Here is a 17317-nt window from a genome sequence, read left to right on the forward strand (position 1 = left end):
TTAGTTGTAAGGTTTAAATAGAGTATTAACTGTTCAACCTAACTGTCGGAACTGCTACGGCATCTCGATGCCGTCTACACGAGCGCTTGGACTAATTACCTCCATGACAAGCGTACACTACAGTGTAAATTTATGGCAGCATTCGATTCGACCTCGGAAACGACTCACGGCTGCGGAATGAAAGCGAGCCCGATGAGTGATATAGAGAAAAACAATATTGGCTGACAACAAAAATATCTGCGTTTGTATGTGGATGTACATTTGCGGGTCTGTGATCATGGAGATAAAAAAGAACAGCTCCATGCTGTGATTCATTACGGTTAGAGTAACCGAGGATTCAGTGAGCAGCCATTTTTTAGATCTTCACGCGCCTTGAAAACCGATTAACACTAATCAAACTACGAGCATTTCTGAGACAATAGTTCGTCCTCACTCTGTACAGCATTTCTGTGGGTGAAGACAGTTTCCCGAGTCATTTATGCTAAAATGAACCAATCGCCTGTCGGCGGCCTTTAACTCAAAGGAGAGAAGTTGAGAAAACATGAACATAGAGCAAAGTACGTCATTTCATCAAGCGCAAGTTGCATACGATAGACCGCTCGTCAAGCGTCATACGTAACAAGTTCACTGTAAAAAATGACTGTGTTACATGCGTGTTTTCAATCTGCAAACACGTTCAGATAGCACGGCATGCGTGTTTAATAAACACGAATTACAAACACGCGTGTAGATTTAACATACATTCAATTTCACATATATAGACTATAGACAGGTATGCAGTTAGACTCAATTGGTAGCACACCAAATTGTTAATTTAACACAGCAATGAGTTGAGACAAATCAAAAATGTTTTCCCAAAGGAAGATGAATGCTGGGAAATTTTCTCCTCGAGGTGATAGACATGGTAAGTAACAGAATTTTCTTATCTGATTCAATGAGTCAAAATTGTTGAAATGACTACTTGACTTCTCAGGGAAACCACACATTTCTGAGTTTTGTTTAGGGCAGGCTGCAACTCTGAGACGATATCTGGAAGAATCAGAGTCCTCAAAATATTACTATCCTTGGTATAAGAGAAAAACTTCCAAAACGCTTTTATACCATTCTCATATTTTGTTATGAAAAAAAAAAGAGTGGAGACATTTTCACACATATAAATTAGCTGAATTACCTATGAATGAAATTTAAACGGACAGAAATTTAATGCTTTACAATACTTCATAAAGACAGCCATGACAATGGCATGTTCACCATAATTTGAAATAGCTACCAAGATCACCTCCAGTGACCTACATGTTAAATTACAATGCAATCAGAGGAAGGTTTCAGAGATGTTGATTAAAAACAGCTAAAATTGCCCAAAAATACAGATAAGCAGTTTCCACCATACTTAAGCAAATGTTACCAAGGTCACCCCAAGGAAACTTCTAACAAATTTCATGGCAATCAGACATTTTGTTTCAGTTTTGACATACAATGGCAAAAATTGCCCTCCAAATATACTTTTTGCTATAATTTGAACACATCTTACCTGTACCCAAAGGAACCTACATACCAAAATCAAGGCATTCAAACAAATGCTTTCAGATGAAGTCTTTTTAACCAAAAGACCAAATATTGACCCTAAAGACAAATATGCAAATATAAACTACAATATGAACAAATGTAATTTAGGTCAACCCTATAACCCAGCATATCAAATTTCTAAGCAATCGGACAAGTGGTTCAAGAAACAAATTTTTGTTCAATTTGTTTTCACCAAAAACAGCAAAAATAACCTTTAAAATATAAGCGCGCAAGTTTCACAGCAATTTCAAAATGCTGGCTAGAGTCATTTCTAGGTACCTGACAGACAGATGCCAGGCAACAGCAGTCAATACACATATCTCATAAGGTACACATACAAGACAACTCCAGGAGCTTTGCTTTTTTGTCAAGACAGTCTTTATTCTTCATTATATTATGGTACATACATTGAGTATATGATCAGTCTTTTGCATGCCCTAAAATGTCAAAAGTTAGTAGGTTGAGTGAAACTTTATACAGATAAAGCAATCCAGAAAAAGATATGACACTGTAAGACATTACAGTTTGAAAGTTTGTAATCACAACACTATTTTCACTCAAAATCTGCATCTAGGCCGACAGCGTTGCAGGACGAATTGTGTTAACAAATATGGAAGACCATGTGTGGCTGCTTCACATTTGTCAGATGTTTAGCATGGACATGGAAGAAGAGTTCTGGGTGGAGCAGTTCCCTCCAGCAGTAACAATGTTCAGCATGACTGATTTCCTGCTGATTATCCTCGTTCTAATTCAGCAGCAAAAGGCATTTATTGTCCTATAAAGTTTGTACATGGAACACTGTTTTTTCACTCATTTTTTATCTTGGTTGAACACCAATGATAACAGTACACAGATCACTGATTTCACATTAGATACAATATGTAAGCCCTGTTCACGCGAGATTTATTTTAAACAAGGCCAATAAAGTTCTGCTTTTGTGTGTAGAGAATAACTACTAGTGACAAATGTGTCGGTGAATAATGAAATTCTTGGTTTCAGAGAAAAAGATCTGTGATCCAAAATGAGAAAAATCCCCCTCCCCACACCGCCAAGTATTACTGACTCATCTTCCAACACAGATGCATCATTTGCAAGTAGGATTACAGTGACAACAACTGGAGAAATCGGAGAATGTTCACAAAGCAAGCTTCCCCAAACATAAACCGGTTTTGTCTACAATGATAGATAACATGACTGTGATTGCTTTGGTGGAAAATATTGTTAAACCTAATTTTAAGAGTAATTTGTACAAGCCCAGGACGAAGAATTGCAGAAAGACTTCTTGAACATAGCGTGGTTTACATACATGTATATCTGCAGACTAGGCTGTGCCTTGGGACTATGGGGGTAAACAATGTACGGACATTGCTATATTTACTTTTTAACCAGATATGAGCTGAATATGCTCACGTGTTTTACAACAGGTTCATTAATAGTAGTACGCTTCACAGAATGTTGGATATCCAGTACACAGACTAGAAAATTTTAGCATTTACTCAACACAACAACTTGGCCTGCTAATGTGACCCCTGAATGGCAGGAATGACGTGTAAGCTTACAGATTTTGAGTTTGACAAAATTACAAACTTAGTCATCAAGAATTGAAATTGATTGCTGATGACTCGACATATATTGACATTTATCAGACACTACTGGACGCATTAAATAATACCGTATGACATGAATTACCGCATTCTTTTTGACTGTTATGAAACTGTGAAAAACAATTGTACCTTTGACCTGTCTCATTTTAAAGTGATAAAATAACAAGCAAGGAGATGTTACGCAACGTTTGCAGACCTAAGGATAATTACTAACCAAAACACAAGAACAAAGACAGACATTGTATATTCTGACAGCAGTTCAATTAAGCACACGAAGCCGAGAGGCAGACAGACTACTGATAAGACTAGCTGTGTATACGGTCTACTGCCAGAGTAACTATCTCTGACAAGGATCAATGGTATTATGTTTTTCAATATTCCTGGTGCAGGAATTTCAGAGTTATGTAACTAGTAACAAAAGTTCATTAAATATGCAAATGAGCAGATAATTGACATGACACTCACAGTATCATCATAATGTTCTGAGATTGTTATCTGTGAAAAGTTTCATAAAATTTTGTGCAGTATTTCATGATATATGTCTACACTGTCATTACCGTGTCCATAGGGAAACCATTGTATGGAAAAAAATAATACTGCATAACTTCATTAATATGCAAGCCACACTAAAGTCTAATCAGTTCTTGCAAGTATCATATGGTACCCGTGTACAAAATCTGACTTGAATCTGTTTAGGCGTTTTTGAGTTATCGTGTAAGCAGACAGACAGACAGACAGACATCACTATGACATTAGCCCATGTGTGAACACGTGAGCTAAAAATACGGTATGTTCGATAAATAAATCATACTATATACCAAATATCAAAGCTACCTGACAAAAGGTTTTAGTGAAAATATTTTTTGACCAAAAATGACAAAAATGCCTTCATGTATCTACCTGATTTTAATAAGTCTGAAAAAGATTATCCCTGGGGGCCCACATCCCAAATACCAAAGCTGTCTGACTAGCACCTATAAAGAAGAAGATATTTCAAGATTTTTTGACAAAAAATGACAATAATTGCCTTTACAATTAAATATTTCCAAATTTCATTGTTTCGAAAAAATCTCAGCAAAAGGTCATCCACTGGGACCTGTATGCCAATAACAAGTGATTAATAAGTACAAGATTTTTACCCCCAAATAGCAAATCTAGCCTCAAAATTTGTATATTTCATCACTTTTGGAACAAATCAGATGAAGGGTATCCCTGGGGACCTGTACTCTAAATATCAAATGAATCAGACAGGCCATTTTGAAGAAGCTGTGAATGTAAAAAGTAGCCATATGACGGACAACAGATGCTGGACAATGGACTGCGGACGATGACACCATACACATCCACCTATTTGATAAGCTCCATGTAGCTGAAAGTGGAGCTAAAAACACTGTCTTCCTAATTATATTGCTAATCTGAACCATTAACCTTTTCACAACTACAGTTAATTCAACCCTACTGTTTACAGTAGAATGGCTGGATTCACACCACAGAAAGTTGGTTGAAGAGTTATTCAAGTAATTCAATGACAGGAATTTGATTAACACTGATGAATTGCTGACCATCTACAAGGTGTGCATGTAAAACTTTATGATGCTTCAGATTACTGAGCTGCACACAAGTATACTGAGGCACAGCCACTTCATCTATTCTGTAACAATCGTAGTGACTGTTGTGACTGTGGGTCTCCATTATTTTGATCACAGCACACAGTATGCCAATCAGGGACACAACTTCACTAATCCTGGCAAATACTGGAAATCCTTCCATATCTTCTTCCCTGTATAGAATGTACCCTCCTGTTCTGAACTCTTCCCCGTAGACAACAGCACACTGAAGCCTGCAGATTCAATGTAAATCAGCATGAGATTTTAAAATGTTAATACATACAAGTCGCTGTCTTACTTGAAGTGTTTAACTATATAACAATAACACATTTTTTCAGTACTATGAACATGAAAAGAAAGTACGAGAAAGTATGAACAACATATATGTCATGGTTTGAGCTCCCTGTAAGATGGCAGTACATGTACCAGTATATTAAGCTATCTCATTTGCAAAATAAGAAAAGTGGGACATAGTTATAGTAATAGTGGATTTCTGAGCACATGACTTGATATTCTTGGAATGGATTCTGATTGAGACAAGTCATCGTTGATGACACAGTCCCCGCTTGTCCATTTTGTTATAATCTTTGGTGTCTAGGTAGCTGTGGTCTAGGTAGCTGTGGAATGGACATTGATGCAACTGGTGTATCAGGCCTGTGACTTGCATAATAAAGTAATCAGAGGAACGTTCAATAAATTACTCATCTCTGCCAGTAATGACCACTGAAGGAACTTTTGATGACATCACACATAACAATGCCCTCACTGCCTCTAGTGTCATGACGGCACATACTATAAACATGGTTTGGTGGAATTTTCGAAATGGTATGGGATCGAGTATGTTGTTGTAATCAGCCATTTCGGATCATATAATGAAACAAATTAATGTGCACAAGAATTCAGCCATTGTATTTTATCTTCGTATCACGTTTGAACAAAATCAGTCCATCGAGGGACAGTGACCTATGTTTATGTTTCAAAGACATAAAAAAATCACACCAAAATTGAAATCAAATGGCTGTCTATTGACCATATGGATCATAGCACAAAATTAGTAGACATGCATATGTATGCCACAGTACTTTATCGTCGTAACAAGTCTCAACAACATTGGTTAAGGAATATTTGCATATGATTAAACCTCAAAGACATGAACAAATCCAAAAATGACCATCTGGCAGCAATATTGGAAAAAAATGACAATCTGGCAGACATATTGGAACATGTCACAAAGTAAATTGTCATGTATATGTATGCCATAGTGCTTGATCTTTGTGCCAAGTTTGGACAAAATGGGTGTAATGACCTTTGAATTACACTTCAAAGACATGCAAAATTCAAACAAAATGGCAGTTCTGCAGCCATATTGGATCCTATCGCAAGGTTAATTGATACATGCATATGTATGCCATAGTGCTTTGCCTTTGTGCCAAGTTTGAACAAAATCGGTTCAAGGATGTTTGAGTTATAGTTCAAAGACATGAAAAAAATCGCAAAAAAATGACCACCTGTCGGCCATATTGGATCATATCAAGAAATAAATTGGTGTTCATATGAAGGGCATAAAGTTTTGCTTTTGTGCCAAATTTGAACAGAATCAGTTAAAGGATGTCTGAGTTATGGTCCAAAGACATGAAAAATCGCAACAAAATGGCCGCCTGACGCCCATATTGGATCATATCGCAATATAATTCGACATGCATATGTAGGCCATAGTGTTATGCCTTTGTGCCAAGTTTGAGTAGAATCGGTTCAAGGATGTTTGATTTATGGCTCAAAGACACGAAAAATCTCAAACAAAATGGCCGCCTCGCAGCCATATTGGATCGTATCGCAATATAATTCAACATGCATATGTAGGCCATAGTGTTATGCCTTTGTGCCAAGTTTGAACAGAATCTGTTCAAGGATGTCTGAGTTATGGTCCAAAGACATGAAAAATCGCAACAAAATGGCCGCCTCGCGCCCATATTGGATTGTATCGCAAAATAATTTGACATGGATATGAAAGCCATAGTGTTATGCCTTTGTGCCAAGTTTGAACAGAATCTGCTCAAGGATGTCTGAGTTATGGTCCGAAGAAATGAAAAATGGCAACAAAATGGCCGCCTCGCGCCCATATTGGATCGTATCACAAAATAAATCGACGTGCATCTGTAGGTCATAGTGCTATGACTTTGTGCCAAGTTGAACAAAATTGGTTCGGTAGTGTCTGAGAAACTGTTGATGACGGACGGACGGACGGACGCACGCACAGACGGGACCCAATTTATAAGTCCCCGCCGGACTTCGTCCGCGGGACTAATCTGTGCTCTCGCTGTCACTCGTAACTTTCGTAAATTACGAACAAAAATGAAAATTTACGAAAAAAAATGAATGCCCGATCGGCCATTTACGAACGATTTTGTTATTTTTGAAGCCTGATTTTCGGTCAAGATTGTGAATTCTGGGGAAATACTGTCATATCTCGTCTTTCAAACCCTACGCTGCCCCTATCATCGGCGCATCGACACATGGTGATAGCTGGCTTTGGACTTTGACCTGTGATAACATGAGCATGCGCGAAAAGGTTTCAAGATCCCCGGGTCTTGTAATCTCATAGTGGTGTGTCATACATTACCACCCCATTACGGTAGTTTTGAGACACCCAAACACTCACATGCTGTCAACTTTCCGAATGGACTGTGGAAGCGGATCGAGGGAAGCGGGCAGTTACAAATACTTTGGATTGATAGTATCCAGTTGGGAAAGAAAGTTGGGCATAAAAACGGCAACTGATATGAAAAAAATACGAAACAATGAAACCGCCGAGCTAGAAGACATCAAGAACAGTCAGCCTGAAAGACAGTCGAACTACAGCAGAACTGCAGTCCGGACCGCACATTGTTGAACATGTACTGCAAAGTGTTTTTCTGTGCATGGAGGTGGAAGCGAGCCGGAAATCTTAGATGTCATAGATTTGTCATTTGACGATCTGAAAATTGAATTTTTCAGTCAGCGTGCCAATTTTAATAGGTTTCCTTCAAAATATTTTACAAGAAACTGTCTCAGCAAATGTTATGAATGCTGATAGTTTTCTATGATCCAGAGAAAATGCCTGTGCACAGTCCCATGACCAAAAAGTTTATCCAGACAAAAAAAATAAATGACGATCATCTGCAGCGTTTTAAAAGTGTAACTGTCTCTAAGAAAACATTAGCAGGATCACCAGTCTCAGTTTGCGTACTTAAATTTGATTGAGATGAGACAAAATTTGTGCGAAACCACAGACTGCCAAATGTTCTGATCAATGGTTGTTTAAAAAGAATTTTAGAGATGAACATGGCATAATGACTGCAGCTATAGAGCATGGATGTAAAAAATAGATCTATTTTTTACATCCATGTATAGAGGCACCACCTAGTACGTGGTCTATGGATGACGTGCATACTTTCAAAGTAACAGAGCTTTCCAAATATGAAAAACAGGGGACAGATTTTCTAGCATCTAAAACTTGTGCAAACACTGATAATATTTGATAATATTAATGACCGCTTCATAAATTAATATATATAATCATCAACCACTGACTACACACACAAAGGGAGTTATGATTTGTGTCACAATATACTTGAACATGTTATGTTGTGTAATAAAGATAGAGTAATTGAATAACATTCATTGGCCGTTGACCAAAATTACACACTTTATTGAGAAAAGGAAGAAATTTCAATGTTACAAGCATTCATGACCCATGATGTACTGTGTTATTTAATAAATCTTTTGAAAATGCGTATCAAAATATGAGTGTTCATTGTCAAAAAAACTAAAAAGGGATTTTTCATTTTCTTTTGTCTATAATGAAATCATTCATCATTTCTATCCCCTTAAAATCATGCACCTATTGAGTACCAGAAGTGCTTGTTGAAAGTTGGTGGGTTCGGAATAACATAATTTGTGCTTACTAATATTTTTTGAACCCAATTCGTAAATTTACTAACAATTTCGAAAGGCCAGGGAGAGCACAGCTAATGACCAAACAATGTTTATGATACGGTCAGTGGCATGGTGCTAAGTTTATGCAATGGAAATCATAATTAAATGGCTGCAAGCTGGCTATATGAGATCATTTCCAAGAATATTTTTAGTGCACATAGCTGTTCAGGTATTTCCCCGGGTCAGCATAATGGCTCTGCACATATAAAATGACTGCCCAGCAGCCATGTCATGAAAACAACAGATTTGATTTATATGGTATGGGACTCTAAGAGTTTTTGCATTGAAACTGAAGCTTGAAATTCAGTGGCAACATTAATTGTACTGTACATGCTAATGTGAGTTACATGTACAATAAAGTTCAAGTAAACATGAATTTTCTATGCTGACATGCTGCTTGCCATTACTTTTTGCAAGTATCAATAACTTTTCATGTCAGTTTGACTAACCATGCTCAACTTTCAACTTACTTGAGGAAATCTTCTGCTCCTTCTCCCAATTCTTGAAATTTTCTTTCCAAGGCAACTCTGTAATCATTATCTGCAACTGGAAGACTTGTTCCTGAAAAAACAGGGAACAGCTAGGGATTTTATAAGATGGCTTTTTGGTGTATATTTTATTTTTAAGAAGTCTTTCTGTCATCATAGTTATCATAGAACTGCCTCTTTTTTCATTTTATCATATGTTATATATTTGAGTGTAACCATGTGTCTGAGATGACATTTTCCATGTACAAGTTCCTAATGCAGATTGCATGTAAACCCTATTTCTCAACTTTACAGCTAGCAAAAATAGCCTTGTCTTTTGTCTAGATAACACAGAGGTTGAATATATACTGTCTGCATAGAAGGATTTACCAGGGTCCTGAATTTTACAAAACAAATTCCCACAATCTCACAATTTTGGTCAGATTAAAGGCTTGAAAAAAGAGGGTGTTTGCCGTTTACGTAAAGTACCTAATTTTCACGAATGAACTTTTCAGTTATCTTTGATTTTGAACATCAATTCATTTTGTTCTGCTCATAAATCATTACATTTACTTTTTTACAAAGGGATCACTTGTGAAATCTGGACAGCTATTCAGCAGTATACCTAGGCACCTACATGGTGCATGTGTTGAGAGTCCATTTTTTAAGACACATGTCTGTTCCAATGTTGATGACATGAATAATTGCCACTTGATCCAGTGGCGATTTCACTTCCACAATAAACAGTGTCTTAGAAATACCAATAGCACTTTCAATATAAAACTGAGTGGCAAATTGTAATGCTGACTGGCGGTTCAGAGGTTCCCTGTAGGCAGGTATTCAAGTGAAATGTGTAGATTTTCATCCATGTTAGAGCTAATTAAAACACAAACAGAAATAATGCTGGCACATTGTACATGTGAAAGATGCAGTTTAAAATATGAACACTGCATACAAAACCACCGGCATTTACTAATTACATTTCAAAATTCTGACATTTGACACAAAGTTATCTTTAAGGGGCAGTAGCTGTGATTTATGATGACGTTTTTCTTTGTTTCTGTTCTGAGTATTTACTTCAATTTCTTATTCAACTCTCAAAAGTATATTGAAATACCCAGTGTTCAGCTTGTGAATACATGCTTTAGTTTGTGTGTAAAGTGTATTCATTGTTATTTTTTACAACTGATTTTTGAATTTTAGTGTGGACTGAAATTCACTTGTCAGCAATAACAATTTTCATTATACATGTACAAGCTGTGTTGATAAGCTGAATACTGTACATTTCTACAGGTTTTAGATTGTTGAACAAGAAAGGATGCTATTTAATCAACAACTCACCACCACGCAATTCATGGCCAGCATATAGAAAAGCCTCAGTGTTTCCTGGTACCAACTGAGAACACATCCAGAGTTGATGTCTTTGTGACAATGACTTTGCAAGATTTTTGAAATTACAAGATACCTCATTCTTGAAGAAGTTGTGTTTAGCTTCCAGTCTCATACACCAATGTTGTCTCAATGGACCAAATCTGTAAATAACCCAAACCAGCTCACTATAGAAAAAAATTGCGAGACTCAAACGAGAAAGTGACGCCTTCTCGCAATTGGTGAGAATCTCTTGTCATTCTCACTGCTACCGGTGAGAATTCGAAAATTCTCACCGGTGAGCAGTGAGAATTGCACCCCTTGGTGAGATAATAGATTCTCATCGGTGAGAATGGAATTTCTCACCAAACACTGTGAGAGTGGTAATTTTTACGGTGAGAATCGACCAGACTCATTGTTCACTGGTGATAATTAACCAGATTGATTCACACCAGTGAACAAGAAGTCTGGCTGATTCTCACCAATGAATGGTGAGTCTGGTTGATTCTCACCATAAAAATTACCATTCTAACAGTGCTTGGTGAGAATATATTATCTCACCAAGGAGTGCATTTCTCACTGCTGACCGATAAGAATTCAAATAATCTCACCAGTAGCTGTGAGAATGACAAGAGATTCTCACCAATTGGGAGAAAGCGTCACTTTCTTGCTCCAGTATCGTACTATTTCCTATAGTGGCTGTTTTAGTTATTTTCTTCTGCCTGAACTCCATCAACAAATAAAGATCATACCTGATTTACCTCTGTAACTACAATTGTTTAGTCAAAAACAAATTGTTTTGATGATTGGCAAAGTTGGACCAGTACACAGGCAAACAGAGTAGACTTGATTCAAGTCCGTTAATTGGGGAGCACAATAGAATCACAGTTGGTGACATGAGGTATAACTGCTATATTGTATGTACTCCTACTAGGCAGATTCCACTGTATCATATTCCTCATGTCAGCAGTATTGTGTCCATCTCACTACTTGCAGTTATTCTATTAAAAAGTTTCACAAACGACTTTTTTCAATTCATCAACTTGAACAGAATCTAGCAAATTGATCAAAAGGTTAAAAGTGAATGATTGGAATATGCACAACCAATACATTTTCAAATACAAAAACAAGTGAGATATCTTGAGAAATGCCAATACTAAAGTAAAATTAAAGCTTTTGATACCTTTGAATTTGTGCAGGGAAATGTGTCATGAAATGGTGCTTTGGCATGAAGTTTTCTTCTCCATACACTTCTACAAATAACTGATGGTGCTCTTGGATAAGGACTCTTAACATACTAATATACCTCTCATGAAGTGCAAAGGATGAGCTGAGTCTAACAATCTGTCTCGATAGTTGAAAGGACTTCCAACGATGATCATGTTGAGGTAACTTCTGTCCAATGAGGAAAGGCAATATCTCACAAAGAAGTAGCATCTGACTAGCTGAGAAGATAAAAGTGCAACTGTATTAGTACACACAGGCAATTTAATTTTTCTGCAGAAATGATGAGTATGGGAGTGGCTTTCCTTGTCATGAAAATTCATAAACATAGAAAAGCAATTTCTCTGTTTTTTGTGACCGTTTAAAGGGTATCTAATGTTTGAATAACACATAAGTGATACGAGACTTGAAAACAATGATTTGCAGGCCATTTGAACATCAGAGAGCTGCGGTTTCAACACAAAAATACCTGTGCATATACAGCTGTGATAATTTAAGATATATTGGCAGTATAGAATGCAGTAACTGCACTCAGTTAAGAGTGTTCTCCATTGCATCATGCTTGACAAATATGAACAAAATTAACAAAATGACAGATATATGTACAGACTTATTCCATTGTCCGCAGGTAAAATTCTTTAAACTTGACTGATTCAGTCATGGTTCAGTCAATTGCTTAGCTTGAAAAAATCACTGAAGGCAAGTCTTCATACATAATGTACAATCAAATATGGAGACCTCTGACTTCATTCATGGTGCATTGTCTTAGGGGCTGTCAATAATAAAAGCTGAAGCACAAGAAACGCAATTCCTTCGTTTTACTTGAAACCCCCTTCCTCCCCCTCAAAATGAAAGTTCTTAGGCGAAATTAATTTCGTATTATGATGCCGTTTCTGACAAACCCACAAGCACCTCTCTGATCCGCACGCCCATGAAAAAAAACGGAAGTGCACATTAATTCATAAACCTCCACTTTACGCGTTTCACTTTTGAAGACACAGAACACTTTAATGTATTTTTCACGTAGGAAAATGTTTCATTACATGTTTCATGTTGGAAAAGCATACAGCTGTTTATTTCACATTTATGTCTTTTCATTGTCTTTTCTGTCTCCGTATTTTGTGGTCATCCTGTTCTCGATAAACGTGAAGTAGTATTGCGTTCTCGCTGCAAAGTCGCACTTCGAAAATAATAGACAAAAATCCTTATGTCATTTCGGTGTACACAAAATGAAATGAGTTTTTACCTCTCCCCCTCCCAAACGAAAGAATTACGTTTGTTGTGCATCAGCTTTTATTATCGACGGCCCCTAAGTTTTTCTGCCACTTACCTGACTGTTTTATTTTAGTGTCCCCTGAATCAATGTTGTTCTTATAAATTGGTGGTTTATTTTTTCTTTCTGAATACCCATAACTGAAGAACTTTAGCTTGGCATTCACTTGATTCATCGAAAAGTATTGCTCTCCAATGCAGTATCTAAGAAGAAGCTTGACTTCAAGTGGTACAACTCCCTCCAACAAAACATGCATCATATCATGAGGAAATCCTGTGCATATGTTGAAACCCAATGTCTGATGAAAAACACTCAACTGTGTTACTCCATAGGTCTTCGACCAGTGCTGCTTCTCTTGCTTGGTAGTTGAATTTGACAACAATTCACAATGATGCAGGTGTTGCTGAAGATCACGTTTATCAAACTCTTCATCTGAAAACTAATACAGAGAGCTAAAATGTTATTCATCATAACCAAATTCATAATGTTACTCTACATGTATATATTGCAAATGTACATACAGGATTAGGTCTTGAAAAGAATTCTTGACATTTAGTGATTGACACTCTCCTGCTCTACATAGTCTGGGCTGATCTTGATTTTTGGAACACATGGAAAATGAATTTGAACAGATTTGCCTTGGCCAGGCCAGCTAGGTTTTCTCCCATGGGAGAAAAGCGCTTAGGCCTTGAAAAGATGTGGGTCAGGCATGACTTGTCTGTGTGAATGTGTCTACCAAACTTGGTTACATTGGGCAGCTACACAAGTCCTAAAAATGCTAGAAGTGGCAAAATGTGCTAACAGTGGTAAGAAAAGCGATTGTCAACTTCAGTGTAACTAGGGAAAAATAAGTTTTAGAAGAGATTGCCCTACCCTTAAAAAAACTGTTCCAAGGTCTGTGAGTGTGAAACAAGACTTACAGAAAAAAATTTAATTCTTTAGCCCATATACCTTGCAATGCTTCACTCAAAATTCACCTTTTTGACATTTGGTTTATTTCTACTACAAAAGTGTTGTTATTTTTAACAAATGAAATGCATTAATTTTCACAGCTCTCTTATGTTTGATACATTTGATCAATACTACAATCACTGACAATTTGAACTATTTCTCAAGATTCAAACTTGCAACCTGGGAACTAAAATTTCAATGCATGGGCATTCAGTACATATTAGCATTTGATGTTGAAATCTCTCAGGTCATGGAAACATTGGTTGTACTGGTGAATTTAAAGATGGCAGTTGACAATAAAAAGGACTAAACTTAAAAAGTTTATCGTAGGATTTGATTAGGAATATATAGGTAACATCCTAGGAGCTGTTTTGTGAAAGGCACCATACTGCTGTCAAAGAACAATTGTTTTTAAACTTGTATGTGTGAGTTTGTGATGAAACTTAGAGAAGTATTGTTCAGTGGTAGCGATTCAAACACCATTAGTTCCTAAATCCCTTCCCAGAGATTCAGAAATTCCCTGGAAACACTCTGTGAGTTGTCCAAGTACCAGTATAGCTATCATAGAAATCATACCACTCATTATATACCTCTTTGACAAGGTTTAATATGTACCATGGACACCAACACAGGATATTGTTTACCACAGTCACCGGACTATGTTTACCTTGGTTTTCATATCCTGTGTACTGCAGAGACAGGTTCTACATTTCCTCTCAGCAAATGACACAGATTCTTTGAAACCAGCAATGAAGTTACTGCTCAGGGTATCTCCAATGAATGCCAACAATGCTCCATTCACCAGCTTTTCCTCTCCACGCAGATTCATGATATAACCCTAAATGAAGGAAAAGAATAATTTTATCACAAACATTCTATATGCTCTTTTCTATCCCTTTCTTATAATTACTCAGCAAAATATGTTTATGTCTATCTTTCAAATATGCATTGGGATACACAATCAACTCTATCTTATCTTGAACCACCGACATATGTCAGTAAATGGTGAGAGCAGGTATCGAGAATGGATATATGTCTACCACGATACATACAAATATTGAGAAAAGCTTTCATCCACCAACATTGTGACACAGTATTACTGTAATGGTAGCTTACACTTTTGAAAAATGTACTTACTTCAGTGAGCTTATTCACACCACTAATGAAATTTGCCACCATTCTGTCAATACCATACTGCTTCACATGTTTTGTCAATGCAATGCACATGAGATGAATGTGCCTTGCAGAAGAACGATGGCGAGGATGAATATTGCCAAGAAACCAGTAAAACACAGCTAAAGTAAAAATACAAAGGAAAAACTTTCTGAGCAGCAGGCTTACCATGGTTAAGTAGAATCATCATGCAATTCAACTGTTAATAACATTATTTCCAAAATCCACAGAAAACCTCCCCCAAAATATACATATACCAGTACAGTATGTGAAGTTTTTTCCTTCTTTCTTCATGCTTCTTTGTTTCACCCCAAGGGATCATCTTTCAGTGGAACATTTGATTTTAATCTATCACATCCAAATAGTATTCAGCATAAGAACATCTACCTATTTAATGTGAAAATACTGTTGACAGCGTTTTTGCTAAGGTTGGGGAATGTTGGTAAATGATTTTGGAACCCCACTAACATTGCTACTGTCCCTTAATCTAATTGCATTGATATACCAAAGGGGACCCCGGTAAAATGACTGGGGAACCGGGATACCACCCTTAACAATAAGACTGGTGTCGAGTTGTCGTTCACAAAATTATCTGTAAATCATGTTTGAGAACTTCATGGACAACACTCTGTACCTATTTTGTGTATCTTTACTTTCGATCCCAAAGGATTTACAACTTCCAAGTCATCCTCATAGGCAATAACCTGCAAGGCTCTTCTGTCTTCTTGGAACACTGGATGATTTCTGAAAGCTTCGCCATTGCAGAAATCTGCATAGATTTCATTTGTGCTGTAGTCCCTTTCCAGAATATGTTGCAGTATATATGGATTGTTCAAGTAATTCTGGCAAAAAAGACAAGGATGTCATTATGTCCTTAATTTTATGGTATATACATAATAGTCAGAAAAACTTACTTTCTTATGTTGAACAATTACCCAAAATATATGTACGTTACTGATATAAAATTAATATTTGTAATTTTGAAGACTGCATTGCCAAGTGCTAGTGCTACATTACAGACAGAGAAAAATAGCATCAATCACAGTTTGCTCACATATGGTTAGATGTGGCAGGACAGAGTGAGTGTATGTACGATATGTTACAGCTTCTATAGACCTTAGCTTGTAATATTCATAAATTAAATCATTTTTGAAAATATATGAACACCTTAAAGCATCAATCAAATACCAAGACAGAGCATGAACTGCGGACTAGCTCCATGGTCAAGTTGACTTGGATGCAGGGTAGTGTTGACTTGGGTACGAAGTCCAGTTAACGCGGGGTCTAGTGACTAGTTGCCGTCTTAAATGTATTGGTCGTGTAGATTAAACTTTCAATCTAATCTAGATGTGTTTACTTGTAAATAAAAAATCGCTTAATTCGTAGATTTGAATTATACTCACTAACAAACCGAACTCCTTGGTGAAAAACTTCTTCCGCAGGTGTTCCGTTTCCAACCCGTCAAAAAGTGTATCCAAGTCAAAGATGTCTTCCCATTCTGGCACTATTACAGTTGCTGGAGTTCCACTACTATCCTGAATACGTTATTCAAGTTTTTTTTTTTCAGAGTGGCGGTTTTCTTTCCAAGCAAATGTCTGGTATTTTCGATAAATTCTCGGGTGTCGACTTCTGATAATTTGGCTCTTTCAGCTAGTTTCAAAAAATAAGTAGCTTCCTGTAACTTCATGTCCCTATTGTTTGCATTTGAAATCTCGCGCACGTCTCCCATGGGTTCATCATGGTTCACATTATCGGATTCAACTGTACCCGATGATGAATAGTCGATTGTCGTAGCCACGTTTCTGTGCTTACGCTTGATATGCCTCTGGAGTGTTTTCACGCTACTGAACGACAGGCCGCAACTACCTTCACCACAATACACCCGGAAGAACCTCTGGTGTCTATGTCGGTTAGAAATGTGACTCACGTACCTATCACGATGGAAATAATTGTTGCAAAATGAGCAGTGATAAAAAACGTTACCATAATTGTGTTGTATCTCCATTCCTGAAATGCGGACAAACTCATGCGCCACGAAAATCATGGAAACACTTTGTTAGTTCGGTTACGATTTCCTCTTAGAAGTCTTTTCACAACTCTTCCATAATC

General features: G+C 37.0%; 2 protein-coding genes across 4 annotated transcripts in view; both read right to left on the bottom strand.

The window, feature by feature from the left end:
• Positions 1-17317, bottom strand: part of LOC139115899 (V-type proton ATPase subunit E-like) — a 340813-nt gene that overhangs the window by 233971 nt on the left and 89525 nt on the right. The window lies entirely within an intron of this gene.
• On the bottom strand, positions 1163-17280 carry LOC139115775 (uncharacterized). 3 transcript variants are annotated; one of them, XM_070678140.1, is made up of 9 exons: positions 16612-17280; positions 15843-16050; positions 15173-15330; positions 14703-14873; positions 13142-13523; positions 11894-12032; positions 10561-10751; positions 9223-9313; positions 1163-5010 (listed from the first exon to the last, which is right to left on the bottom strand). In XM_070678140.1, the coding sequence occupies exons 3-9, from the start codon at positions 15260-15262 to the stop codon at positions 4680-4682; spliced, it is 1395 nt and encodes a 464-aa protein (XP_070534241.1). In that variant the 5' UTR covers positions 15263-15330; positions 15843-16050; positions 16612-17280; the 3' UTR covers positions 1163-4679. The 3 variants fall into 3 exon arrangements, with proteins under 3 accessions (XP_070534241.1, XP_070534248.1, XP_070534232.1); XM_070678147.1 differs by having other exon boundaries at positions 1164-5010; positions 11771-12028; positions 13402-13523; positions 16612-17279; XM_070678131.1 differs by having other exon boundaries at positions 1165-5010; positions 11771-12032; positions 16612-17279.

The sequence above is a fragment of the Ptychodera flava genome, chromosome 2 (genome assembly GCF_041260155.1).
Source record: "Ptychodera flava strain L36383 chromosome 2, AS_Pfla_20210202, whole genome shotgun sequence".
Taxonomy (NCBI): Eukaryota; Metazoa; Hemichordata; class Enteropneusta; family Ptychoderidae; genus Ptychodera; species Ptychodera flava.

Bases quoted from the DNA above. Each gene is read 5' to 3' on its own strand.
- LOC139115775 (XM_070678131.1), bottom strand. From the start codon at position 15,262: ATGTGCATTGCATTGACAAAACATGTGAAGCAGTATGGTATTGACAGA. The intron at 14,874-15,172 runs GTAAGTACATTT...TCCTTCATTTAG, and splicing joins GTGTGAATAAGCTCACTGAA to GGTTATATCATGAATCTGCG. The intron at 5,011-9,222 runs GTAAGTTGAAAG...TTGAATCTGCAG, and splicing joins GGAGCAGAAGATTTCCTCAA to GCTTCAGTGTGCTGTTGTCT.